Source organism: Gymnoscopelus microlampas (assembly GCF_963454915.1).
Source record: "Gymnoscopelus microlampas genome assembly, chromosome: 19".
NCBI classification, from domain to species: domain Eukaryota; kingdom Metazoa; phylum Chordata; class Actinopteri; order Myctophiformes; family Myctophidae; genus Gymnoscopelus; species Gymnoscopelus microlampas.
Genome location: NC_139956.1, coordinates 34,957,020 through 34,984,972, shown reverse-complemented (window position 1 = coordinate 34,984,972; position 27,953 = coordinate 34,957,020). Strand labels below are relative to the sequence as shown.

Below are 27,953 nucleotides of genomic sequence, written 5' to 3'. Positions count from 1 at the left end.
TATCTCTCCACTTGCCCTACAATATCCCGACCCGATTCTCTGAACATTGTTTCGAGATAATTTGTGAAAACGGTGTAATTTATTGTTCCAGATTGAATCAGGGAATCAGAGTAAGTGCATTTGCCTTTGTGTTTCTTTATATAATTGTATTACCACGCTAATCAAACATTCTTGACGCAGCTGCCTTTCACAATTAATCTACCAATTATTTGTTTACTAACATTGAGACTGGACGCACATCAGTCACGCAATCAATTTCCAACCTGTTGTTTTGAGGTGAGCTGGTTTCAGCGCACTGTTGGCTATAGTGAGGCGCGTCCTAGCGAGACCTGATAGAATGGGTTTCATTGCGCACATACTGGTTGCACGCATACTGGTTCTTATCAGTGTGACGTCGTATGTTAAGAAAAAAACAAAAATCTGCTAATTATTGGTGACATAGGCTAATTGTTTCTCACATGATATATGTTACCAGCATGGAGTAATATTATGTAATTTATGCATTTTAGTTGTGCGATTTGAATGACATTTCATGTTTCCAATTTAGTGTTAAAATTGTGTTATTACAGTATCATAACTGTCCTTGCTATAGACCCCTTAACAGACGACGTCACACTGATAAGAACCAGTATGCGTGCAACCAGTATGCTCTAAATGAAACCCATTCTGTCAGGTCTCGCTAGGACGCGCGTCACTAGCCAACACACAAGAGGGGGTTGGGGTGTGCTGAAACCAGCGCACCCCGAAACAACAGGTTGGGAATTGATTGCGTGAAACAATCACCTGTGCGTCCAGTCTCAATGTTAGTAAACAAGTAATTGGTCTATAACAGAGCAGTTTATTAGCCTACTTGCATTTGCCATCTTATTAGTGTTAATGATTTCATTCAACATATAACCTCGTTGTAGGCCATACACGGGCAACATATGGCCCGGGGGCCGGACCCGGCCCTTTGACCATCTTAATCCGGCCCGCCAAGTACTCAAGGAAAAACAACCCCCCCCCCCCCCCCCCCCCCATGTGCATTCTAAAAGGCTGCCATATGTTAATGGTTTTGAAAAAAATGTATTTAACTCGACTCCAATTAATAGTAAATAATATTTACCACTTAAGTACTCTACAGTACCTGCATTTCTCCATCAGTATGTACTCAAATGTTTTATGTTTATAATGTAACAGTTAAACAGTCAACCTTGAGTCCATATTTATAACATAATCCAATGTGTTTGATCAGTGACCTACGGAGTTGTGCATATCAGACAAGATAAGATACTGTATAAATGTATAGGCTCATTTAACAGTTGATACGGCATTGACGTGGATTGTTTTATGCAAGTGTAGCAGGGCTATGTAAAGCAATGACTATGCCACCCACACATATAAGAGTGAGGGATCCTTTAAACACATTAACCATATAGGCTACTGTATATATATAGATATATAAGACTGAACAAGGTAAGGTTCCCCAGGAAGGTACGGGTTCAGAATTAACAGAACCAGAGGCTGATGTATCAAATGTGTCAAGTTTATTCAACCGTTGGTATAAAAATAATCAGGTTAAAATACAGAAAGGAATAAAGCCGTTAGTATTAGAGTTCTGAAAAAGGGACTAAACTCAAGAGGCAAAGGGGCAATAAGGGTAAGGGCTTCGGGGCCTACTAAATATACAGAAATTAAACAAATCAAATCCAAATAATGCAAAACCAAAAGAAAATAAAGTAAATAAGTAACCAAAAGCAAATCAGCAAATAAGCAAATCAAAACAAACTACAAATAAGCAAAACCAAAATCAAAATCATGCAATGCAAATTAATGGCCCAGTATAGCTCTGTCCTCAGTCAACCCTATTGCACTCAGTCTAAATAGTATATATATATATATATATATATATATAGCACGGTGGGAAAAACAGTGATGTTAGTTCAGCTCCTACAAAAATCAAATAATAAAACATTAGACCAACCCTCCAACAATTAATCAATTCATTAGGCTCCTATAGCAAGATGACAAAATACAGAAAAATAACAAACATACCCAAATAGTCAATGTATGCTCATGGCTCCAATTGATAAAGGCCTGCACAGCCACAGAGTACTGCTACTCAAAGGACCTGGAGGCTTCTGGAAGTACAGATATATATTAGTATAATTAACAACAGGCCTAATATTGTCAGCCTATCTAAACTCTTATACATATACTATTGTTACAATGAGTTAAAAAAAACCTTGTCATTTGTTTCAGATTGTCTTACCGAGAATTAGTCTGTACCCCTCATGCCTCCAGGTCTCTCTCACAAACACTCAAACCAGGCTTCTGGCTAGACAGGAGGCCACAAACCTGGCCACCCCTCTTTATGCACTTTCCTTAAAGGGCCAGTGCTACACAAGTAATGTTTTTTTATGTTTATGCCAGAGTACACCAGAGTGATACAGTACAGTACCAGCTGTAAAAATAAAAATACAAATGTTTTAACTGAACAATTTTCAGGTTTGTAACTGAAAATGATTGTTGTGAAAGCAAACACCTTATTGTAAAGTAGACTGGAATGTCTACCAAATTCATACCATGTAAATTAATTTGTTTTGTTTATGTAGATGTACAGGCTTAAATGGAGAAAGTGCAAGTCGTGACAGTCGACCGTCGTGTATCCATGGCTATTACTCCCTCTATCTAACATTTCCTGTGTTTTTAGTTTATTGAAATAATGTCATGCACATTTTCCAGTGCATAGCCTACTGCAGGCCTTGTTGACTAGATTTAGAAGAGATTTTGAAGCTCTTGCTCCTGAAATGATCGATCGAAGTCAATGGGTGAGAAGCAGAGCTTGACAGGCGCTGCCAGGCCTGGGTGTGACTATAACTTCGCACCACCAGTCACAGAGTGGAGTGGGTGGGGCTTAGCGAAGGGTCCATTGAAAACAAAACAAACAAAGAATGGTGTGAGCTGCAGGGCTTCGTCCTAGTCTGCGGGTGGAAATACCGCTCCGGCTCCTCCAGATCAGAAACATCTGACAGTTGGAGACGTTTATCCACTGTTTTATACATTTTACACACGGTGCACTGCTGTGCTCACAACTTTACTGCTAAAGCCTAATTTATACTCCGTAGCATGATGTGAGTGCATATGTCTGAGCAAGTGCGTGCGGTGAACAAGCAAACTCAAAACTAGATTAAGTAGGCAATTTTTTTTTTTGCATAATAACTGCAGTAATAGTTAGAGATTATTGTAACTAATTGTAGGTTTTTACATTTCATTCAACAGCTGTAGACAGGATGTCCAGTGGCACCTCATCTTCCATCAGAGGTGAGTTTTATTAAAATGGTCAAAATCAGCAAACTGATACTTGTTTGGTCACATGTGTGAATTTATTTTTCCATTGTCATTTATTTTTCCAATCAGGGAAGAGCAGCGACCCGACAGAACTGAGAATTGTTCTGATCGGGGGGAGATGTGATGGTAACCCAAGTGGAAAGAGTTCATTGGGAAACATCATCCTGGGCAGAGATCTGACTGGTCCGAGGTCAGTAGACAGTGAGGTAAGACATGGTGAAGTAGCAGGGAGACATCTGACAATGGTCGATTCACCAGGCTGGTTCTACAACAGTCCACTACAGTCCACTTCAGAGATGGACAAACTGGAGATCCAGAAAAGTGCTCATCTCTGTCCTCCTGGACCACATGGGGTACTTCTGATGGTTCCTCTTCATGATTCATTCACCAAAGCACAGAGACTTTCGGTGGAGGAACACATGACACTTCTGACACAGGGAGTGTGGAGTCACACTATTGTAGTGTTCACAAATGGAGACTGTCTGGGAGACACAAGCATTGAGCAGCACATTGAGGCTGAAGGGGAAGACCTCCGTTGGCTTGTTGACAAATGTGGGAACAGGTACTATGTCTTCAACATTGAGAAGAAAGATGACACTCAGGTTACAGAGCTGCTGAAGAAGATAGAGGAGATGGTAGCAGGAAACAGAGGTGGACACTATGAAGTTGATGGAGATGTTGAAGAGAAGTTGTCAGAGAGGAAGAGGAACGTAGTTCAACGTGTCCAGACACTCAGGACTGGGACACGCAGGCAAAGAACTGCTCTGAAAGCTTTGTTTGAAGGTGACGTTTATAAAAAATCCTATCTATCTATCTGTCTGTCTGTCTGTCTGTCTGTCTGTCTGTCTGTCTGTCTGTCTGTCTGTCTGTCTGTCATATCTCATGTACAACATCCTACCTCTCTGGCTGGTAAAGTATCCTACTAAACAATGAGGAAACCTCTGTCTGTGTGTCTGTCTGTCTGTCTGTCTGTCTGTCTGTCTGTCTGTCTGTCTGTCTGTCTGTCTGTCTGTCTGTCTGTGCTTCTGTCTAAATGTTTTTTCCTCAGTGGTTTAACCCACCGTATTGATGTGAACTTGCACACAGGCATTGACCTTTGCCATTATCAAGAGAGAGACAAAGCCCATTTTTCACTTTCCCCAAATTCAAGTTGTTTATTAGCAATTTTTTGCCACAGGCTGTGTGCTCTGTTGTCACGGTTACGGTCCCTGCAGGCTGATCTGTAGCCGCGGTCGTGGTCCCATAACCCAGCCAGACGGTGGGTGGACCTAGCTTCCGCGCTATACTGACACACAAAATGCCATATAGACAGAACGGCAGCACAGATAGCTTTATGAGCGGAGGAGCACTTTGGATAATATGTAAATTTTGCTGGCACAGAGCGTTTTCACACGTATCAGTCATGGCTGTGCTTCAACATTACTTCATCTGCGTTATTAGCACAAATATCTTAGCTGAAACAACTTCAACACGTACCTCTCATGGTTGTGGTAACGATTCAGGTCATAAATCAATGAGGATCAAATGAGCAGCGCTCTTCTCTATAAGTGTGTAGTGTCATGGTTGGGCTAAGATATGGCCTTGTCATTCCGCGGCCTTTGTTGACCCCGCGGCAGCTGGGTGACCTTGCCAAGCAACGCGCTCTTCTGAAGAAGAGGAACAAGCGCGGGGGGCGTCAACGTAGGCGTTGGAACGCCAATCAACTCACTGTTGCTGTGGACACTAACTCTGCTCCTTGATGCCAGCCGTCACACCACGGCCTCAACTTCCTCTTTCTCAATGACTTGCTAAAAACTGTACTTTTCGCTCACATGACCTAAATGGCCATGGCAACAGCTGAAATGTTTTAACTGGTAGAAGGAAAAACCATATTAGGTTTTTCCTATTGAAATAATCTAACCAGCACCATATAAGGTTTAGCTACTGAAATGATCTAACCCGGAGGGAGGCGATCCCATATTTGGTGTGTCGGATGGAGCCAAAATTGTATAAATACTGCTGTATATCTCTGTTCTGGGGGGTTGGGTAGAGAAGCTTGTGTGAGGTGTCACTTGTTTGTGCCTTTTACTGGGCGACGGACATAGCCTTGCGCGGAACTTCTCCCATTTGTAGCTCTCTCTGATTAGTTCCTTTTGGCGGCCACACTGCAACGAGGTTGCGGGGAGCGATAGTGAATTCTGCTGTATTCGACTGGGACCTTGGCATTGCCCATAATCTGGTTGAATAAACAGAGAATTTTGTCAGCTCCTAGCATTACCGATTGCTTGGACGCCTAATCTTAGGTAGCCTTTAGTTCGCAGGAATTGAGGAATATTATCCCGATTTAACATTCAAACAAGAATTCATGGCATTGCCCGTATCTTGGTTGAATTAAGTTGAATTTGGGGATATTTTTCTGCCTGTGCCAGGCACCTTAGATTTAGGAAATGAGGAGATAGAGCTTAGGGGTCTGTTGTCTGTCTTATCAGAAATTCTGCCTTTTCATACATATATTTGTATTTTTGCTAAAAGCCTGTATTAGCTTGAGTGTTAAATAAAAACCCTTTTCTATGAGAGAAGTTTTAAGAGGATTTCTTCATACGAGCCGTTTGATCTTATCAGCGGACACTTGGGTGAGTGACAAAATATGCAACAGAGGTTACTATAAATAGAAATAGGCATTTTAGAGTGTGTTCTCAGTGCAGAGAGGTTAATAGTTTCACAGCTACATTTGGTCTGAAGACTTCTCGGCATCTGGGGTGCAACGGCACTGCTACACTTATTAGGTTTAAATTCATAGGGTTTATAGGTTTTGCTGAAACTATCGAGGGTAGTAGAAATTAGGAGTGTTTTAATTTCTTCTATTTTCGTCAGGCCATTACATGGCGCCCGAACAGGGACATGAGATTGACTGCTCATGTTAAACTGAACGCTGGACTTATATTAATAGACATCAGAGAGACCGCTGATGTTAAAAGTTAATTTTGTCCAAAATAGTAGTGTACACTAATACTTGGAGTTAGACATTTGGAGAGACCGCCAAATGCCATAACTATTAAGACTCTGAATGAGTCTAGTTGAACCAGTGATTCCAGTTCAAAATTATTTTCCGTGAAATTTTGTTAGATGTAGAACGCCCACACGTTTCACATCTTTGAGTTAAATTTTCACAACTTCTCCCGTGAGGCCTTCCTATACTCACGTAAAAATTGTTTCCTGATCCGCGAGAGATCTCTCTATATTTGTAATGTAACGCAGAATGAGATCTACAAAACGCTCGTAAAAGCGGGGCAAAAAGCTATTGCCAGTTTTAAACCGTGAAGGACGAGAATAGAGAAACCGGATTCAAATAGGATAGAAACCTGTTTAAAATTATTGTCGCCAAAGATATAGATATTTGATTATAATTTAAATACAAATTTGAATTATTATCTTATCCCATAAAACATTTTTGATCAAAAGGTTTTGTTTTGCGAAATTCTAATTACAATAAGTTTGGATTTTACAAATAAGAATAAATCTACAATAATTCTGTTTGCTTATATTTGGATAAAAAATAAGTTTCCCATCATAAATGGCTGATCTTGTCCCAGACCCGGATGACTCCTTTAGTGGAGTTTCTGAGGGCGCCCAGTCAGTTTTTCAAGGTCACGAGGGCTTCGAGGAAGACGCCGTGATTGTTGAGGACCTTGCTGAGGCAGAGGTTGACGAGAACTGGCCAGGCGGTCATATTCACAATGACCCGCCGGCATATGATGAGGTACCCCCCGAAATTATGGATGAAGATCCTTGTCCGGTCCGCCCCAAGGAGGAACCCACTCGTGCGCATGATAGGCGGGCAAATGACGGCAGTGGCTCTTATGAACAGCTCTTTCGACCTGTCCAGCCCGCCCCATGCTCTTCCCCGGTGGAACGCCATGACCGCATAGCTAGGATTGAGCAGGAACGGCAGGTCCACCGGATGCGCGCTGAGGCCCAACGGGTTCACAATGAAAATAGGTCCCACTGTTATGAGCTGAGCAGGCACCGTGATCCAATAATTGTAGCGCTTCCGCCTAAGGGCCTGGGTTCCCAAAAGGATATTTATGTTCCGGGGACCAGATTAGTTGGTCTCCAGGGACGAGTAGAGGCTGTTCCTGGACCTCTGATCACGTGCCATGGTGCAGACCTTCGGGAATGCCCTGCACATGAGGCGGAGGTACGGAGACACGGCGGTCCCAGTCTTATCCAAGCCCGTAGAAAAGCCATGAGGGGCAGAGTTCTGTGTGATGGACAACGGTTAGAGACCATACCAGGTGATCTCACCGATTTTTCACGTATTGTGCATCTGTGCTTGTCCTCCAGAACTATGTCTGACACTGACCCACCGATATCTGAGTTGGCTGAAAGACTTAAGACAGCTGTGAAACGTGAAGCTTTAAGTTTGACTTCAAATGGGGAACAAACTTTGGTGCTAAGGGCGCGTTTCCAAAATCAGCGCTATCAGGGGTTGTCCCTCAAATACATGCTCAAGGCAGTTGCATTAGCGCTGCATGACATGCCTAATTTGGGAGAAGACACCAATCTGATTGTACTGGTTGATAAGGGCAGGGCGGAGGACCAGCTCCTAAGGGCATTAAAAGCCATTCAAACACATGGCTCGCCCGAGGGGAGGGAACCTAGCCCACGCCCGGGAAAACGCGAAGCCCGGAAGCCTAGAGATCGGAGAGAGGTGAGGAGGGCATTGACCCCTCATCCCTCGCCAGAATCCAGATCTCGGCGCCAGTGGCCAGCACCAGATCCCGCTGTGGAACGCTGTCTTAGGTTTGACGATCATTCTCCCGTGCGAGGTGAGGTAGAAGGAGAACATAATTCTCCTCCCCCCATCGCTCCGGTAAAGAGAATGACAGCCGCTGGCCAAAATGCCAGATCCCAAACTCAGAACATTAGAATGGTGGATGTCAAGCGTCTCCCTTTTGAGCCGGGAGCAACACAATATACCACGGACACAGGTCTCAGCTGGTCCCCTCATGTTATCGGAGCAACCCAGAAACCAGACTGGGAACACCCTAGAGAGGGCCAGGATCAACTCATTGCGGACTGGTACCCGGTCACCCCAAGAGAAGCTTACGATATTGAGTCCGCGCCTACAGCGCAGGCGATCCTGAGTTTACCCCGAGTGCCCGCTCCTTGGAAGTGTGCCTATATGACCGCGGGTTATGACCTGTTGAGGGAAAGGGCTGTTGAGCGTGATCGAGCTGTAAGGAGAGTTACAGGGTTTGTACCGGGATTGGCGGATGGGACTGGCCACCCCATTCGGAATCCTAGTCCAACCTTTGGTACTCCCATGAGATCTTCGACTCCAAGGACCCGCATGGATGTGATGGAGGCTAGGAATCAACCTAGCCCGTCCGGTCCGGTGGGTTTGGAGTCTAGGTCCCATTACATGCTACGATCCGCGTCGACGGTTTTCCCTCCAGTGCCCGAGTACATAAATACTGCCATGAGCACACTTCAGCCTACAGGTTTTAGAGAGCTGGAAGCATATCTGCCCATTAAAAGTCCAAATGAAACCATTACAGATTATGTCACCAGGTGTGCAACAAAATTGCCAAAATCTATGCTCGACTCTCAGGTCGCAGCAGCCTATTTTAACATCAAACTAGACGCAGCAATTCCTGAGGGATTCACCCCATGGAGCGTCTTGAGTCTATGGGCGGCGGCACCGGGTGAGAACCGAGCAGAATTGGTAAGAAATGAAATCGTTCACAAAATAAGGAAGGAACAAATGCCACTGTCACAAGCCATGACCCTATTGGAGCAGCAGTGCCCAGGGGACATTATGACTCAGGAACAACTCCTGTTGTCCATCCCTGGTGGGTCGCACTTAGCGGCTAGCTGGAACCTCCTGGGCCCCATTGAACGGCGAAATGCTACCATAAACTATGACCGTCTTGCCCGAATTATTGCGAAGAAAAAACAAACAGAGCGCGGTGAAGCCCAAAAACCTCAGGAACAAAAAATAAAGCAGTCAAAGGCCCGTCCTGAGCAAGACAGGGAGGAAGGCGAGGTTAAAAATAAACCTAGCCGCCCCCAGGCTCGCTCACAGACGGGAAACTCCAAAGGCTCCTTCGGGGACCAAAAACACCCCAAACAGGCTCACAAGGGGAAGATGGAGGGCCAACAGAGGCCCCCGCCCCGGCCAAAAGAGAAAGCCGATCCTTACCCTTTCATAAACAAAGAGGAATACAGCCGGTTAGGACCGGAGCAGAGACAAGAGATGTACCAAAAACAACAGGAGTGGAAACAGAGAAACCAGAGCCAGCAGCAGAATTAGAACGGCCAATATTAACCCTATTAGCAAATAAAACCATTGAGCAGGACGGGGAGTTGAAGGCCATGCTCGGTGGTGAACTATATGTTGTTGTTACTGGACCTCCGACACGGAATTAGAGCACCTATCGGTCCTTGAGGAAATCTTGTTAAGACTTGCTCAATCAGGATTGAAAGTGAGCTTGAAAAAGTGCGAGATGGGACAGTATAGACTAACATTTCTTGGTTTTGATATCACCCCAGAGGGGAAGACTGTCCCTAGAGAATATTTAGATGGTATTGCTGCTAGCTCGCCCCCGGGAACTCTAGGGGAGTTAGCGTCCTTTTTAGGGAAAGGGGAAGAGGTTTCTAATCACACTCCTGGTTATGCACTCTGTTCGGCTCCCCTACATAAATGGAAAGGTTGGTTCCTCAAAAAGGGTTGTACTGAGGCTTTCTCTATGCCCACTGAAATGGTGGAAGCCTGGCACGAGTTGAGAAGGGTTGTGCTGACTGCTAAGCATAAAAAATAATAATAATAATAGAAAAAAAAAAAAAAAGAAAAAAAAACCTGCTTGTTCCTGTCAAAAGCTTATTTGGACACCGACCTCAAGTACGGCGAGGAAGAGAGGGCGTTAGCACTCCTTTTCCCCCACTCCCCGCTCTTAAGATCATGAATATGGGCATTTATCCTGAAACGGGGAAATAAGGTGGTAAGGTCCCGTTCAGGTTACATAAAGGGTTCGGCCCAGACGTCAGAAGTGTGTTCGATTCTGGAAGGAATTATGGCCTCAAACAAAACCAAATGCAAAGCCTTGATGATAGTTACAGACAGTGACTATTGTTTCAGAGGTGGAAATAAGGAGCTAGATGTATGGGATGGTCGGGGCTATATCAATGTCAAGGGTCAAGAGTTGGCTCAGGGCAATCTTTGGCGACTCATTTTTTTTTAAAATTCAGCCCAATACTGAGGATGACACATTCACTGCAAATGGCAACTGTGAGGTGGATGCGTTGGCTCAGGATCGGTCTGACAGGTTTAAGATACAGCATGTTGCGGTATTGACTCCTGCCGAGTGGCAGGAGGAAGGAGGGACCATAGCGGTTCCAGAGAGTGAGGAATGGAATCTCCTTACTCAGGTCCACACAGGACTAGGGCATGTGGGTGCCCGGCGTGTAAAAATATTTCTTGATGAGAATAATATCAGAACAAAGTCTCCCATTAAAACAGTCCCAAAAGATCAGAAAGGCTTGCGAGAGGTGCGCGGCTGCGGGAGGTTTTAAGAAAACCCGTACGGTAGACCGGGCTATTGTTTGCGAAGAAAGAGGTAAACATTTCAGTGCAGATATAGCCGGACCGTTGTGCGAGAGAACTAAGGCAGGTAACAGGTATTTTCTGGTAACGGCAGACAACAGATCTAGTTGGAGACAAGGACCGGACGTCCATAAAGGGAGTGGTTTGTATGCGACCATCGGTCGAGGATCTGGGTCCACTGCCGGGAGCAATTCCCAGGACCAGGGTGACTATAGTTGAACCTGCACGGGTCAGATCCTCGGCTTTGGCGTGGTTTGCAAAACTGCGGTCTGGGGCTCCATTTGTTTATTTATAGTTAAAATCCTGTCTCTGGTCTGCAGGTGACGAGAGAGGGATGGAGCCGGAGGTGACGGAGGTTAGCGTCCTAGAGGATGCCCTCACCCCGGTTTCGGCGTCACCTGACACTAAAAGACTGAGTTGGAAGCACAAGGTTCGAAAGAATACGGGTGCAATATTTAGTTGCATGCCGTTAGCTTTCCTGACCTGATCGTTGTTTTTGTGGTCTAAAACAAATAGACAAAAATGACCTAAAAACAGCGTGTGATTTATTCTGTGCAATTAATGCTACCGGCTTTCAACTAAATGGTTCCGATTGTGACTCAAATTGGTGGACTGTTTCCCAACTTAGATTTTGGGATAACATGGCATACAATTGGAAGACACACCGTACCATGTTAAATGAAACTCACTTGATTCAGTTGTTCTCCTACTGGGAAAAGGCACCGACACGAAATGTGACGTGTGCTCGGTTCATCACACGAAACAAGTGGATGATTCCCAGTGGGAGTGATTATGCTGACTGGACAAAGTGGACATGGATAGCAAATTGCACTTTTAGGCAGAGTAAGGGGATCTGGGTTACGGGGGAAATGGACCTAGTGAGTCGAGAGTCTGAGTGGAAAAATTATACAGCCGCACAAGACTTGACGACCTTTGAGTTCTATCCCCGAAATCCAGACGGACACCGTTTGCAATTAGTACATTTTTTATTTGGTGCCAATGTAAATTTTGATCCGGAACCGGTAGAGAAAATGCAGGTGCCCGAGAGGCTCCACCATAAAATAATGGCAGGAGAAATGACGTAAAATTCGTGTTCTGTGGACCCAGGTGAATGTCACCGGCCTTATACCACTGATAAATGGTTTAACTGGACGTTGTTCAAAACCTCTATTGATTATCATCTGTCCAGTTACCCACCTGGGTTGCCATGGTTGAAAATGTTAAATTTGCCCTTGATTTGAATAGGCCTGTTTATACTGCTGGGTCTCTTACAAACAGCAGGTTTACTGGGGACATTGTTAAAAGGGTTGCAACACATATTCAGGGGTTTAGGGAAGTTGCTATGTTGCACTCTCCGAGAGTAAGAAGAAAAAAAATAAAGAAGTAACTAAAGAGGGCGAGTTTGCCTGTGAGGTGTGATGCTGTACCATATGTATATATATATATACATGGGGCAGCATCATTAAGAGACACTTCAAGCAAATTACTGCACTTGGTGGTGACTGATAGAAGAATCATAGGCGACCATGAACGGTGACCACTCAACCACATTTGACTATGACACAGCTGCGATGACCCAAGACACGGGGAATGCGCTGGTGAGTGTGGTTTCCTGTTCAAAGAGAGCTTTCGAGTGCTATTCTGGTAGACTCATTGTGTGGCACGGTAACTATTGCCTGTGCCCTGATGAGTTAATCATTATGGCCTTAATACTGTTTACAGTAGTTCTGCCTAAGAAACGATGCGATCGTGTACACTTTGGGCTATTGCTATTTCTGGGGTGTTGTTTGACAATCCTCAGAATGATAATGTGTGAACGATCGCTCGGTCTGGGGCTTATTTGGGTTGGTATGGGAAGTCTAGACACCCATCTTAAATGGTGGACACCAACTTTGTATGTCATAGCCCTGTGCATGCTGGTGGGACAAATGGTGCATGTATATTTCCATTGTGTTGCCTGGCTGCTGGCTATGATGGTGGGCGAGGCCCTGCTTATGGATGCACTACTGGCTTACCTAGCCGTGCTGGTGTTATCTCTAAGACCGGGGCCTCGTAAGAGGGAAATGGTGCGGGCCACTGTCGTATATTGGTTAATAACAGCACTAATGATAGTACTCAAGATTCTGAGCCTTTTTGATCTGATTTCTGCTCTTATCCCCCTGCTAACAGAGGGCTTAGTTTTAGCCTTTTTAAAAGGGAGGCAGACCAGAGTCGGAAAGGTGATCATGTGCAGCCATGACAGGATTGTGGCCCGTGACCAAGCTCATGGATAATAAAAATTAAAAGAATTATGATATACATATAAACTATATATGTATCAAATAAAAAAATAATAAAAAAAAAAACATTATACGGTAATAGAATAAAATAGATTATCATTTGTTTCCTGTTACAGGGTCCAGCAGTTCGGGAGTTAACTCTTTTGACTCCGGACTCAGACTCAGTCATTTGGGTCATGTCAAGTCCAAACCCAAGTCCAAACCCAAGTCCAAACCCAAGTCCAAACCCAAGTCCTAACCCAAGTCCTAACCCAAGTCCTAACCCGAATCCTGGCCAACATTCAATTGAGGAAGATATTGTAAGCAGGAGGACCCCAATTCCGGTCCCGGCTGAAACCATGATTTTATATACCCCTGATGGGGGTTCCCTTTCCGAAAGTCAGTTGAAAGAGGGCCCGCGGGTATGACTGAAAGCAGCTTGGGGGAGTGTAGGTGAAATTCCCCCAGGGTCTGTGATGTTCCATCCCAAGGGTCATGAGGTGAATGGATAGCGGGCTCAACCTTGTGGGCACAACATTCATACGAACCCCGCTTTCGGGACGATGGTGAGTGGGACATGCCACAGGGAGCTGCACCTGTCACTGTCGTGATTTATGACCATCCAGAAGGGTCCTGGTGCATGCTGTGGCGTACTCCCCAGGATCAGGAAGCTGAGATGATGTGCTTGGTGGCCCTGACTCCTCGCCTGGAAACCCAGTTCCATGTGAGGAAGCTTTGTGGAGTTACCTTCCTGGGGCATCCGGAGGGGCCTGACTACAACGTGGAGAGGTCCAGGGACGGGGCCGAGGTTCTGCCAAGGCCAAGAGAGGGTGTCATGGTTGGGCTAAGATATGGCCTTGTCATTCCGCGGCCTTTGTTGACCCCGCGGCAGCTGGGTGACCTTGCCAAGCAACGCGCTCTTCTGAAGAAGAGGAACAAGCGCGGGGGGCGTCAACGTAGGCGTTGGAACGCCAATCAACTCACTGTTGCTGTGGACACTAACTCTGCTCCTTGATGCCAGCCGTCACACCACGGCCTCAACTTCCTCTTTCTCAATGACTTGCTAAAAACTGTACTTTTCGCTCACATGACCTAAATGGCCATGGCAACAGCTGAAATGTTTTAACTGGTAGAAGGAAAAACCATATTAGGTTTTTCCTATTGAAATAATCTAACCAGCACCATATAAGGTTTAGCTACTGAAATGATCTAACCCGGAGGGAGGCGATCCCATATTTGGTGTGTCGGATGGAGCCAAAATTGTATAAATACTGCTGTATATCTCTGTTCTGGGGGGTTGGGTAGAGAAGCTTGTGTGAGGTGTCACTTGTTTGTGCCTTTTACTGGGCGACGGACATAGCCTTGCGCGGAACTTCTCCCATTTGTAGCTCTCTCTGATTAGTTCCTTTTGGCGGCCACACTGCAACGAGGTTGCGGGGAGCGATAGTGAATTCTGCTGTATTCGACTGGGACCTTGGCATTGCCCATAATCTGGTTGAATAAACAGAGAATTTTGTCAGCTCCTAGCATTACCGATTGCTTGGACGCCTAATCTTAGGTAGCCTTTAGTTCGCAGGAATTGAGGAATATTATCCCGATTTAACATTCAAACAAGAATTCATGGCATTGCCCGTATCTTGGTTGAATTAAGTTGAATTTGGGGATATTTTTCTGCCTGTGCCAGGCACCTTAGATTTAGGAAATGAGGAGATAGAGCTTAGGGGTCTGTTGTCTGTCTTATCAGAAATTCTGCCTTTTCATACATATATTTGTATTTTTGCTAAAAGCCTGTATTAGCTTGAGTGTTAAATAAAAACCCTTTTCTATGAGAGAAGTTTTAAGAGGATTTCTTCATACGAGCCGTTTGATCTTATCAGCGGACACTTGGGTGAGTGACAAAATATGCAACAGAGGTTACTATAAATAGAAATAGGCATTTTAGAGTGTGTTCTCAGTGCAGAGAGGTTAATAGTTTCACAGCTACATTTGGTCTGAAGACTTCTCGGCGCGGGGCACGCGCTATCTGGGGTGCAACGGCACTGCTACACTTATTAGGTTTAAATTCATAGGGTTTATAGGTTTTGCTGAAACTATCGAGGGTAGTAGAAATTAGGAGTGTTTTAATTTCTTCTATTTTCGTCAGGCCATTACAGTAGTCGCGGTCGTGGTCCCAAAGTCTGCATATAGTTTGGGTGTGAACAATACATCCCCGGATATGGACTAGTCACTACAAATGATATTAATATTAACTACAAATAATAATATGAATTATAATAACAATATTAAATCACAGGTAGATTAGTACGTACATATACATTCTTTTGTCAATTTCCCCCCCCCCGATTATATATTGTACTGGGGGGGAAATATTTGGCAACTCTCTGACTCCAGGTCCTAAATAGTCAAATCAGTGTTAAGTGAACTAATGTTGAATTTGTGTCTGTCAGGAGAACATCAGAGTCTACCAGATGTCAGGCTTATGTTGGTTGGTGGAGAGCAGTATGAGAGGAGCAAAGCGGTAAATCACATACTGCAGAAGATTGTGTTTACAGAAACTTTATGCAAGGTGAGTAATATTATAATGAATGTTGTTATAAAATATCTATGATTGTGTTTTAAAGCGTATATAAATTTGTGAATATGAATTGCCTCAAATTAAAGAGATCAAATATTTTTTTTTATGATGATAATGTTATCTGCTGTCATGGATGTTGCATTGCACAGCCATGGCATTGCAATGCATTAGATAAGATAAGAACGCTTTGCCATTCCATTTACTGTACACTGTCTTCAGTATTCTGGTAGACACTTAACAGTTAAAAACACAGGTGAAAAAATAAAATGCATTCCCAGTGTTCATGGGTTATGGGGTGTAATAGTTAGAAAGACAACAGCAGAGGACATAAATGACCTCTTGTACCATTGTTCCTCACTACTGAGACATTGAATATCCTGCCTTATGGCATCAGATAGAATGATGTGTAAACATGAAAATAATATCAGATGACTTCCAGTGTTGGTTTTCATTACATCACCTCCTCGCTGGTAAGCTTAACAATTGTATTCCCTTGGCTTATATATCTTTTACAATTCCAAAGCAAAAACGAATAACCATGGAATCAAGTGACTTTAGAAACAAAACAGTCAGTTTTCTTGTACTACTTGGTTAATGGTGATCCAGGAAGCAGTGATTGTGCAACACAGTGTAGGGTATCAAGAAGACTCACCTCAAAACCAACTCACCTCAGAGGTAGGAATACTCACCCCGGAAGACTCACCTCAGAGGTAGGAATACTCACCCCCAAGATTTTCGGGGGGTAGGAACACTCACCCCATGACCTGAGAAAACTCACCTCGGAAGACTCACCTCAGAGGTAGGAATACTCACCCCAATGTTTAAAAAAATGTAGATCTACCGGCTTGTGAGCTTTCCATTTTCACAGAATGCTTTCATAATGTGAGCTTTCCATTTTCACAGAATGCTTTCATAATGATGTTTAATCCATATCTGGATTAATCCATATCTGGATTAAATTCTTTCTTTGAAGGTATAGAATTAATAAAGTGCTTTAAATAGTGCTTTAAATACAAGGTAGATTTCATCAGAAAAGGTAAAAAGGTAGATCTACCGGCTTGTGAGCTTTCCATTTTCACAGAATGCTTTCATAATGTGAGCTTTCCATTTTCACAGAATGAATGAAAGGTAGATTTCATCAGAAAAGTGAACAAGGAATGCAAATAGCAAATAGCATGGTCATTTGCTATGTGTCTCCAGCTCCACACCTTGCCCCATCCACCTATTAGATATCAAACAATGAATCATTAAGTGGAATGGGATATTAGTGTTAAGTGGTCAACCCCCCTCCTCCCCTTCACTCCTGTGCCCCCATCAAACAAACAAACAAACAAACAAAGGTAGGAACCCAGAGAAATGAACATTCCAATGTCAATGTATGTTGTTAAATTACATTTAGCTAATTAAAGTGCTTTAAATACAAGGTAGATTTCATCAGAAAAGTGAACATTCCAATGTGTATAATGCAAACAAATACTTACTTAACAAAGAAAAATGAAGAAAAACTCCAGTGAAGGTAAAACACAGGTATAATGTTTTGTTTTCTGTGTGAACACATTTGTGAGAAAAGCTTTTGGTAAGCATTATTGAACTTTAGTTACTTTAGTTAGTTAGTTACTATTAGATATACATTTCACTATTGTAAGCATTATTGAACTTTAGTTACTATTAGATATACATTTCACTATAGTAAGCATTATTGAACTTTAGTTACTATTAGATATACATTTCACTATTGTAAAACATGCATTAAACACTTTTCCCTATTTTTACCTAGGATATTTAGTTACCTACTACTTTGCTGGTATAAATGATAACAGCATAGAACATTGCATTGCACACATGCATTGTTTGAGAACTTTAGTTTTTAGAAATATTACTTTTGGTACATTTTGATGCCTTACTCTTTGTGTGTGTGTGTGTGTGTGTGTGTGTGTGTGTGTGTGTGTGTGTGTGTGTGTGTGTGTGTGTGTGTGTGTGTGTGTGTGTGTGTGTGTGTGTGTGTGTGTGTGTGTGTGTGTGTGTGTGTGTATTTTAAACACAAATATATCATTGAACAACATAATTTGGTAATTCTATACCTTCAAAGACAGCATTTAATCCAGTATGGATTAAACGTGTCTCATTATGAAAGCATTCTGTGAAAAAGGAAAGCTCACAAGCCGGTAGATCTGCCTTTTTTAAACATACAGACTTGGTGTAGAGGGGAAAGGTTAAACCCACCCACAAAACAAAAACTCACTGTACATTACACCATTGAGTTTTTCTGGGTGAGTTTTCCTACCCCCGGGGTGAGTGTTCCGAGGTGAGTTTTCTCAGGTCCTGAGGTGAGTTTACCCACCCCCCGGGGTGACTGTTCCTACCCCCGAGGTGAGTATTCCTTTTTCAGTTGAGGTGAGTTTGTCTTGAGGTGAGTCTTCTTGTATTCCAGTGTAGCCTGCAGGCAGTTCAGCTCAGAGTTCCATGGAGACAAAGCAAGGAATCTCCCACATGGCATTGCCAATTCCAGGTTGGAGATTACAATGAATCCCTGTATTTTACTATTCCGGACATTTATTATCTTTTAAAAGGTTTTAAACACCTTCACATATATTTACAGTAGGTTGTTAAATTATTCTTCCATATAATAGTCATAACGCCAGAAGGAAATGTTTGGATCGGGGCGGTGCACCTGATCTGCTACTGGGACGTAAGTCGGGGCTTGATCAACCCTGGCTGGGTCACCTGGGCGAGGGTGTATGTTGTATGTTGCGAGACCCGAAACACCCTATGACCCCAGGCTACAACACTGATGATACATCCCTGTTGCATCCATGTGATGTTTTTCTTTATTATAAATCACTGTTTTATTTATTTACAAAGTGATGGAGAATAATACATTCAGAGACTTCTGTCTAAACCTCTGCCAAGGTTCCGACAGAACTCTTCGTTTAAGAAAGAATAAAATGAAGGTTTTTATCATTATGACCAACATACATTAATCTTCATATTCCAGGAGTTTAAAACCCAGACTAAACTGACACAATGTGTCAGTCAACAGAGTCAAGTTGCTGAAAGAAATGTGAGCGTGGTGATCTGTCCAGACTGGTCAACTACACGTCCATCACAGAAGATCAAAGACATCCTTCAACACGGTGTGACTCTGTGTTTTCCTGGACCCCATGCTGTCCTGCTGAATGTTTCTGTCATGTCCAGTTTCTCTGAATCTGACAGGAGATCAGTGGAAGAAAACATGAAGCTGCTGGGGGACAGAGTCTGGAGACACACTCTAGTTCTGTTCACACAGGGTTGGTGGCTGGGAGGGAGACATGTTGAGGAATACATTGAGTCTGAAGGAGAACATCTGAAGTGGCTCCTGGAGAAATGTGGCTACAGCTTCCATGTACTGCAGTTCTCTGACTTAGATGTTTCAGAAGTAACAAAGCTGATGGAGAAAATAGAAGACATGGTGACAAGGAACAGAGGACACTTTGGACCTTTAGTCTCAAGAGAAGACAGGTCTGTCAGAGACACAGGGCACTTCAGGGTGGGACATGAGACAAGACAGAAGACACTGTTTGAAAGACTAATAGGAAAGCAGACATTGACTGCTGAAGAATGGAAGAAGGCAGTGGAGGCATGGAGGAGGAGAGAGGAGGAATGGAGGAAGGAAGAGGAGAAGAGAGAGGAGGAAGGGAGGAGGAGAGAGGAGGAATGGAGGAGGAGAGAGGAGGAGATGATAGACACGATGTTGAAGTTTATGGTGACAGAGCCAGAAAAACCAACCCTGCCAGCTGCCTGGAGACAGCAGCACAGCATGGATTTTAACCCTCCAAGTTGTGAGTATCAGTGTAATTGATCTGCTAACAGAATTCAATGTGATCGTTCTTACAGTGACCTTTATAAATGTAACATTTCTTCATCAGATAAACTTTGCACTGTGGACAATAACACTTCAAAAGAGTGACCTAAACTTTTATAAATACCCCTCTTTCAGTAATAGCGCATATTAACTTAAAATGAACTCCTTGTGCAATTAAACTAACAGTATGTAGTATCATTGTTATTATCACTATTCTTGTTATTGATCATGATAATAATAATGATCAGTTGCAGTTCTTTCTTCTTGTTTTATTATCATTGTAAATGTCTGTTGTTTTCTGCTCCAGTGAGTGGTGGAGCACCATCTGAAACAGGCAGCTGGACACCTACCAGCAAGGTTAATTATTGGCTGTCGAAGGAACATCCTGGACCAATAGCGCGTTCTTCGTTGAGGACACAAATGTCTTCAGGGTATGACACCATGAGTGAAGCTCCGAGCCAGGCAGATACTGATGTGATTAGTGTGAGAGACGATGAATATTTGTCATGAAACTGAAACTGTAGTTTGACATCACACACACACATTCATACACCGATGGCAGAGGAAACCATGCAAGGCACCAACCTGCTCATCGAGAGCAATTGGGGTTCAACGTCTTGCTCAAGGACACTTCGACACTAACTCTGGGGGAGCGCCCCAGCCCGGGATCGAACTGGGAACCTTGCGGTTTCCAGTTCACTCTACTCGGCCACTGTACCCCTGAGCCACTGTCTGTGGTTTCTGACGTGTAGTTGTTTTTATTAGTTAGGCTAGGTATGGTATTCTTAACTATTTTCCTTTATTCATCTGCTATGTTTATTTTTTCATTCATTGTTTTTTATTTATTTTTATTTTTTTTAGATTGTGCCTTACAGCTGTCCTGGTTAATCTTGGGGATTGAGGGTGGGGGGAGGGTGGGACAGGGGAACGAGTTTTTTTTTTTATCCCTGTGATGAAATCAATATTTGGTGTAATTGATACTTTAGACCTGTCTGACCAAAATGTATCCCATATGTCATTGGTTGAATTCAGACCATTTGTGAAGATTGTTTTTTAATTTTGTATTTGTTTCGTCTGAATGTATGTGAACTCTGTGTACTCGCCCCTGGGTTTCTGTTAAAATCTGAATACAAAGATTTTGAAAATATTTTTGCTCAAAATGTATAGTGATTCATTATTTACTGAATTATTATCTTCATGAATGTAATTTCATCATACAGGATCATTGTAAGAACACAGTAATATTGAATGTACACCGCTCATTTCTTTACTAGAATTACTCATCATTTTAGGGAAAACTGAATATTACAATGTATTAGTAAACAGTGTATTTCTATGTACTGCATTGTTGTGTTGAAATTGTTTATATGTAGGCTATTGATGAATAAACAATCACATATTAGAGACAAATCTGCGTGAAAATATTAATTTGTTTTATATTATACTCATTAAAAAGCTTTGATAACTTTAAGCCTCATATTTTGCCGTTTTAGGTTTCTGACGTGTAGTTGTTTTTATTAGTTAGGCTAGGTATGGTATTCTTAACTATTTAGGCAGTTATTTGTTTTCTTCTGTATTTTGTTATGTTTGTATTGTGTTTTTATGTGGGGACTACGGATGGAAATTAGCAGCTAAATATGTCATGTTTACATGACATCATGATTAGCTGATTAATTTCACCTTCATGTATGGATCGTTCATTAATGTGCATTGTCCCGTCTAAATAAAGTAAAAAAGAAAAGAAGAAAAATGTTAATATCAGTGTAATACTTTTCTGAAAACCGATGAAAATATTTGTGTAATATTAACTCAGATGGCATGTCCTTCCGAGTCATCCGAGTCACACATTTTAACATATAATTTACTCTACACAATGTCAACTTCTACTCTAGCCTGAGTCGCCACCACTCCACTTCCAGTCCTGTTCATGTCTGGTTTTCACAAGTCTCCTGTACTCTTGGCACAGGTTCCTCCTGTGGCCAGATGGACTCCCTAAACCTTTCACTCTCATACCCATGGACATTACTGACTGCCACATTAAAACCATACCCATGGACATTACTGACTGCCACATTAAAACCATAACTATTAGATCCTCTACTTCACATAGTACATGGGTCTCAAGAGTTACAGTATACGGATCAACTGCCTGAGTCCAAAGTCCTGGAGTCTCAAGCTGACTCTGACATGGGTCTTGGGTTCATTCACATCCATTTGTATAGTCTGATATCTAGATTATATTCTCTAGACACGAATGCTGGTATCTTCTTATTTTCTGAAAGCTGGCTATCCTGCAAGTGAATGATGCATATTGCACCTGCATAATGTTTTTAGGGCTGATAACAGTGGACTTAAGCCCCAAGTCTTTTGAATACTTTAATACTAATACTGCATTAAGTGTTAGGCTAGGCCGGGTATACTGCCAACTGTGGAAGTTTGCTACTTATTGGGGATATTTATTGTGAAATCTAAATTACAAATTAAGACAAATTTGACTTATTGTTTAATATTATGGGGGGAAAACATGATTACATGTAGTAGAGAATTCAAGTTGAATTTGAGCCCTGCTTTTTACATTTGGGCCCAGGTCTTTCTCAGATTTAGGCCGTTATGTTAAGTTTCTGTATTATTTCATTATATAAACTGACCAGCAGGGGGAGTCAGCACATCCCACACAGTATTTTATTAAATTCACTTCTTCCCAGCAGAAACCATATTGCCCTTTCTACCTCACTAAAAGCCTTTATAGCTGGGCAATTGTAACAATGGGAAATTGTAACAACAAGATAGAACTACGAAACCATTAAGCACATGGTCTGTGATGACCCAATTTCTGCCTGCCTCTCATTCTTATTTTTTGAGGCATCAAAGAAAAATGTTTTCAACTACAATATTTTCCTCATTCTGTCTTAACCTTTAAAATCTTAAAATTTGTCTAGTTTTGATGACCGTTCTGCTAACATTTGATATCTCTAATGTCTGCTTTATTCGTTTTTAGTCAGCAGGGTAGCTGGTTTTATGGGTGGTACGGTTGGGGGCAATTGTCAGCAACTTGTCAACAACTTCAAAATGGTGTCCAGCCTATTTACAACATAAACAAATATGTGTTATTTATTTATTTATTTATTATAGTTTTGCAAGGTACACATGCCTACTCAGAGCGGTCCCGGCTGGTTCTGGAGAACTGCTGTCCTGATGGACTTAAAATTCGACACTGCACTTCCTTGGGTCAACAGTCAACAGTAATACACCCACCAAGTATGAGGAGTCGCTTGGGCTGGAGATATGCAAAGACAGACAGACAGACAGAGAGAGATGTGTGGAATTTATAGATACATTTGTATAATTATTTGATTCATTATAATCTTTTAATTACATTGAAATTAAATGTTCAATGATATTATTTCAACTATATCTATATTTTGGTTTTGGTACATTTTGGTTTCCTCTACAGAAACAGGTCTTGTTTTTTGCTAGCCAGTAGGTAGTACTATTGTTCAATCTGTAATAATGTCTGTGTTTGACTATGGTGATGTGCTGTACATGCATGCTTCAATCTCCACACTGAAGCCTCTTGAAGCAGTCTACCACAGTGCCCTATGTCTTATTACTGGTGATGATTATCTCACCCATCACTGTATTTTATGATAAATTGGCCATCTCTCACAGTTCGTAGAGAGCAACATTGTATTTTATTTATTTATAAGGCCTTGTGTGGTAAGCTTCCTTTGTACCTATCCTCGCTTTTAGAACCAAAGGTTACTGAACATTCAGCAAGTTCATAAACACAAATTAGATATACCAGTCCACGTAAGAGCAGAGAACAAGGAAAGACTGCTTTCATATATTATGCTCCACACAAATGGAACAAACTTCAGGACTCTCTGAAACTGGTGCGATTGGTCTCAATAGAGACATATTAGGGTGCTTCTTGAGGACACACTACACATACACTTAGTGACTGCACCTGTTTCATGTAACACTATGTTTATTTGCATCTGTGAATGTGATTCAAATGTTTGTTATTGTCTTTCATTATGTATGTGTGTTATTATGCTGTTATCAGGGCGTCCTTGGAAAAGAGAGCTTGCTCTCAATGGACTTCCCTGAATAAATAAAGGAAAAGGAGAGAAAGAAAGAAAGCTAATTTGGAGGTGCACTGTATTGAGTAGAGGTGTAACGATATAGTAACTGCATCGAATCGAATTTTCAACGATCTACTATATCGATATGCAAACAGCAAAATATCGTATCGTTTGAGTTTGTATCGTATCGAATGGTTTTGCAATGCAAATAATCGTATCGAATCGTTTTGCAATGCAAATAATCAATTGTATCAATACTAAGTACTTTTAAGAAGAAAAAACAGAAAGAGGGGTTTATATCCAGTCCAGGTATTTATTTTCCACACCATTTTTGGGTAAATAAATAGTTACTATATACATTTTAAATCATTGAATCAAATCATATCGTTCTAAATTAACCTGTCCTGTATCTTTCATGTATCGTATCGACTAATTCACTGAATCAAAATGTATCGTATCGTTCTTAACCTGTATCGTTCATGTATCGTATCGACAACCAAGTATCGTGATACGTATCGAATCGTTGTTAAAACATATCATTACACCCCTAGTATTGAGTGATTTCAATTTGGTCATGATTGGATCGGATGTTGTGTTCATGATGTAAGGCAATTTTGAAAAGGAATAAGCCCAATTTGTGAAGATCTTCGACTCCCTGTCAGAATGACATCAGGTGGTGTGGATGGGAACAACCCCCCAACCCCCCGCCCCCCGACCCTCAGCACGGGAGCCCCACAGGGATTTGATCTGAGCCCAGAGTATCCAGAACGCTCACCCCCAGCGGTTCTTGTATTCTTGTATTTGTTTTACTGAGGATAATGTTAGGAATAAGTTTAGGGTTAGGCATTGTTTTGGGATAAGGTTAGGTTTAGGCATAATTTTACTGAGGTTACGTTTAGGAATAAGATTAGGTTTAGGCATGGTTTTACTGAAGTTACGTTTAGGAATAAGGTTAGGTTTAGACATAGTTTTACTGAGGTTAAGTTTAGGAATAAGGCTAGGTTTAGGCATAGTTTTACTGAGGTTACGTTTTGGAATATCTGATTTGACCCGGGGCGAGCACGTTTAACACACCTTACAATCATGCATGTGCATGGTTGAACAATTGCATACAGTACACCTACAAAACACAATCAGTGAGAATTTGAGTACAATCATTTTTGGGGGAATATCAGCATGAGTCGTTAATGTTTGTGTATAGGCTACTTTATGTATGCCTACTATCAGAACATCACCTGCTTTGCGAGTAAATAATAGTGCTGGTCATGATATTTACCATCAGTGTTTATTGTGTAAATCTGGCTTTCCTATGAGTCAGTGCTGAGCCACTCTCAACCTATATTTTGTGTATTTTGTCTTATATCATTGTCATTCCTCTCCTAGACAAATATTGTATGTTCGTAAATGTATGCAACTTACTTTTAAAGGGTCTACACCATGAATTAAAAAAAATATATATATATATTTAATATCATATTGTTTATGTCCCTCAAACGTTTTTCAAAAGGTTTGAGCCTAAATCAAGCCTCAGATATACTCATTCCAACTAACTTCTCTCTGGCTTATAAAGCACTTTCACCTGCAATACCACATTGTCCTGTTTGGCACGGGGCGCTATTGAGACAGTTTGTATGCATGTTATCTCCTGGTTCTGTGTGGAAAAAGTAAAAAAAAAAATAATAATAATAATAATAATAATAAGAAAAAAAAAATTTAAAGATTTTTTTTTTTTTTTTGGTTGGAACTGAAAAACGGGAGGAATTGTTCCCTGACGTGACGTAGGCAGGGGGAACAAATCTGACGGACTGTTTTCAGACCAATTTACATAAAAACCACAGATAGCCTATGAAAGCCTGCATGCTCGAAGTCGGGTATTTTTTGGAACAGAAGAGAGGTGGGGGAGACCAAAAACACACAAAAATGAAGAAAAATTAAAAATTCATGGTGTAGACCCTTTAAGGACCATAATCACAGCCCCCCACCACTACCCGTGTCATGCCCACAGCAGCCGCCCCCGTATTGTCACATTGTATACCTGGAAGTCATGTGAAGTGTGACTCAGTGTGTGCATTATATACATGCATCAAATACACTTGCTGTTAGACTTCTGTGGTGGCGTCGTAGATCCCTACACAGCTGTAATAATAGAAGAGTACTGATTTCTCAAGCACAATGTAGCCTGGGTCACTTATAGATTTGTTGTCAGTCTCTCATGACGTCATCACAAGGCAAAGCAATCAATTTGGCCAATCACACGTTGCCCCACCTCTTAAGAGGTGGTCTACAGTACATGCGTAAACTGTTTCCACTCAAGAGACAATCATGACGATGATGGCAGCACCAAAGATCATCCTGCATCTAATGTGTCTACTTCTATGGGGAAAAGGTAAAATGCCATAATTATTTTTTACATACAATCAAAACAATCATCCATCCTTAAATGTTATTATATATTTGTATTTATATGCTGTATGCCTCTTTCCAGTTCAATTTGCTCAGCTGTCAGTGCTAGAACAGCAGAAGGGTTTCATAATTGCCGATGCTGGAGAAACCGTGACTTTGAACTGCTTCAATCAAGGCAACTTCAAGAACTTCTACTGGTACAAGCGCAATCTTGGAGATAAACCTGAGCTGTTAGCGTCCCGGATCAGATACAAAGGGAATACTACCTTTTCCGAAAGATTTAAGAACGATCCTCGTTTTTCTGTGGTCACAGGAGAAGAGATAAATCATCTCAAGATAGTGGATGTGCAAATGTCAGACTCTGCAATGTATTACTGTGGGATGGGGCGCTATTATGAATTTGAGTTCAAAGAAACAATCATGCTCCATGTCAAAGGTTCCTCGTCCGGCTTCCAAGTTATTGTCCAGCAGTCTCCAGAGAAGCCAGTCCATTCAGGAGAGTCTGTGACTATGACCTGTACCGTCCACACTGCTGGTACTGACTATGCTGAGGTCTCATGTGGGGAGATACTGTCTGGAAATGTGACTACGGACACAACTCGATCCCAGCACTATGGTATTTCATCTACATTAATATGGTCTTATGATAAAGTAATTCCGGGATACTTTTCCAAGTACCCCGGGATTAGTGAGAAGGCAGCTTTACAAATCAAATCAAGAGAAGTAAAACAACATTTTTTTCCTTGTGCTAAATCTCTACAGACAGGACAATGCTTCCCTTGGTGTGTTGCCTGGGTGTGGCACTAGTCATTTCCATCATCCTGATAATTCTCTTGACTTCCATCAACTACACGTTGAAACGGGGAACATATGGTCATAGTGGTGAGTTCCAAAACATTTTGATTTTGGGTGGTATTGTAACACTGGTCCTGTAGTACAGTAGACAGGAAAGGTTCATAACATGATTTATATATAGTATTATTATTTCCATTACTATTATTATTATTATTATTATTATTATTATTATTATTATTATTATTATTATTACCCTTATTATTAAAGGAGCACTATGTAACTTTCCTCTTATACCCCGGATTTTAACCCGGTTTCCTACGCAAGTGCTGACATTTTTACCATTGAGCTAATAGAGCCGGCCTGCTTGCTCAGGGGATAAATTTACTCTTGACCATCAGGTCCAAATTTGTGTCAGACCTTAGGTGAGACATGACCTTTGACATGATCTATGTCTCAACAGGGAGACGGGAGATGTATAAGTTATATTGTATAAACATACTCTACCATACAGCTGGGACAAAATTACATTTTATTCATTAAAACAAAGTTACATAGTGAGGTTTTAATTAATTAATTAATTATATACTTGGGTTTATAGGACATTCCCTTGGTTCCTCCAGGCCTCCTACAAACACGTTGGTAGGTTTTATGTATTTATTTGACCTAATTTTCTTTCTAAAGTTTCTCCATGGCCACAAAGTCCACTCCAAGATCTTGTTCCATTGATCATGATCTTTTTATTTATATTATTTTATTCAGGACCAGAGTGAGGACAACCTCCATTATGCTGCTGTGAGTCTCAGCAAGAAGGGACGGCCAAGACCACAGAGGAACAACATGGAGAATGACACTGTGTATACTGGAGTTAAGCAACAGAACTGATATATGTAAGCTACTATCCACAGCTATCTATCTACCATTCTCTGCGATCTACTTTGTGTGCTAAGCATCAATACACTTATGACTGAGTTCTCAAACAGTACAATTTATTATTCTGTAGCTTCACCTTGTGGTAAGAAAATGCCTTGATTTGTAAGTTTAAAATTATGCATTGAATAGCAATGAATAAATGCTTTAACAA

At 41.8% G+C, this 27,953-nt stretch overlaps 2 protein-coding genes across 2 annotated transcripts; both read left to right on the top strand.

Annotated features, from left to right (window-relative positions):
• Positions 1 to 73: 73 nt before the first annotated feature.
• On the top strand, positions 74 to 20,523 carry LOC311035434 (GTPase IMAP family member 8-like). Its single transcript, XM_084043630.1, has 6 exons — positions 74 to 110; positions 3,262 to 3,303; positions 3,400 to 4,113; positions 15,621 to 15,739; positions 18,744 to 19,566; positions 19,897 to 20,523. Exons 2-6 carry the CDS (start codon positions 3,273 to 3,275, stop codon positions 20,097 to 20,099), a joined length of 1,890 nt encoding a protein of 629 aa, XP_083899756.1. The 5' UTR covers positions 74 to 110; positions 3,262 to 3,272; the 3' UTR covers positions 20,100 to 20,523.
• A 5,475-nt stretch (positions 20,524 to 25,998) lies between these two features.
• On the top strand, positions 25,999 to 27,926 carry LOC311035440 (uncharacterized protein). Its single transcript, XM_084043640.1, has 5 exons — positions 25,999 to 26,060; positions 26,160 to 26,693; positions 26,840 to 26,959; positions 27,471 to 27,511; positions 27,638 to 27,926. The coding sequence occupies exons 1-5, from the start codon at positions 26,003 to 26,005 to the stop codon at positions 27,752 to 27,754; spliced, it is 870 nt and encodes a 289-aa protein (XP_083899766.1). The 5' UTR covers positions 25,999 to 26,002; the 3' UTR covers positions 27,755 to 27,926.
• Positions 27,927 to 27,953: the final 27 nt, after the last annotated feature.

What these genes read in the sequence shown, in the direction of transcription:
- LOC311035434 (XM_084043630.1), top strand. Translation starts at nt 3,273, where the DNA reads ATGTCCAGTGGCACCTCATCTTCCATCAGAG. An exon ending in CACCTCATCTTCCATCAGAG is followed by an intron (nt 3,304 to 3,399) that starts GTGAGTTTTATT and finishes TTTTCCAATCAG; the next exon opens with GGAAGAGCAGCGACCCGACA. An exon ending in GGATTTTAACCCTCCAAGTT is followed by an intron (nt 19,567 to 19,896) that starts GTGAGTATCAGT and finishes TTTCTGCTCCAG; the next exon opens with TGAGTGGTGGAGCACCATCT.
- LOC311035440 (XM_084043640.1), top strand. Translation starts at nt 26,003, where the DNA reads ATGATGGCAGCACCAAAGATCATCCTGCATCTAATGTGTCTACTTCTA. An exon ending in AACTCGATCCCAGCACTATG is followed by an intron (nt 26,694 to 26,839) that starts GTATTTCATCTA and finishes AAATCTCTACAG; the next exon opens with ACAGGACAATGCTTCCCTTG. An exon ending in GGGAACATATGGTCATAGTG is followed by an intron (nt 26,960 to 27,470) that starts GTGAGTTCCAAA and finishes TTGGGTTTATAG; the next exon opens with GACATTCCCTTGGTTCCTCC.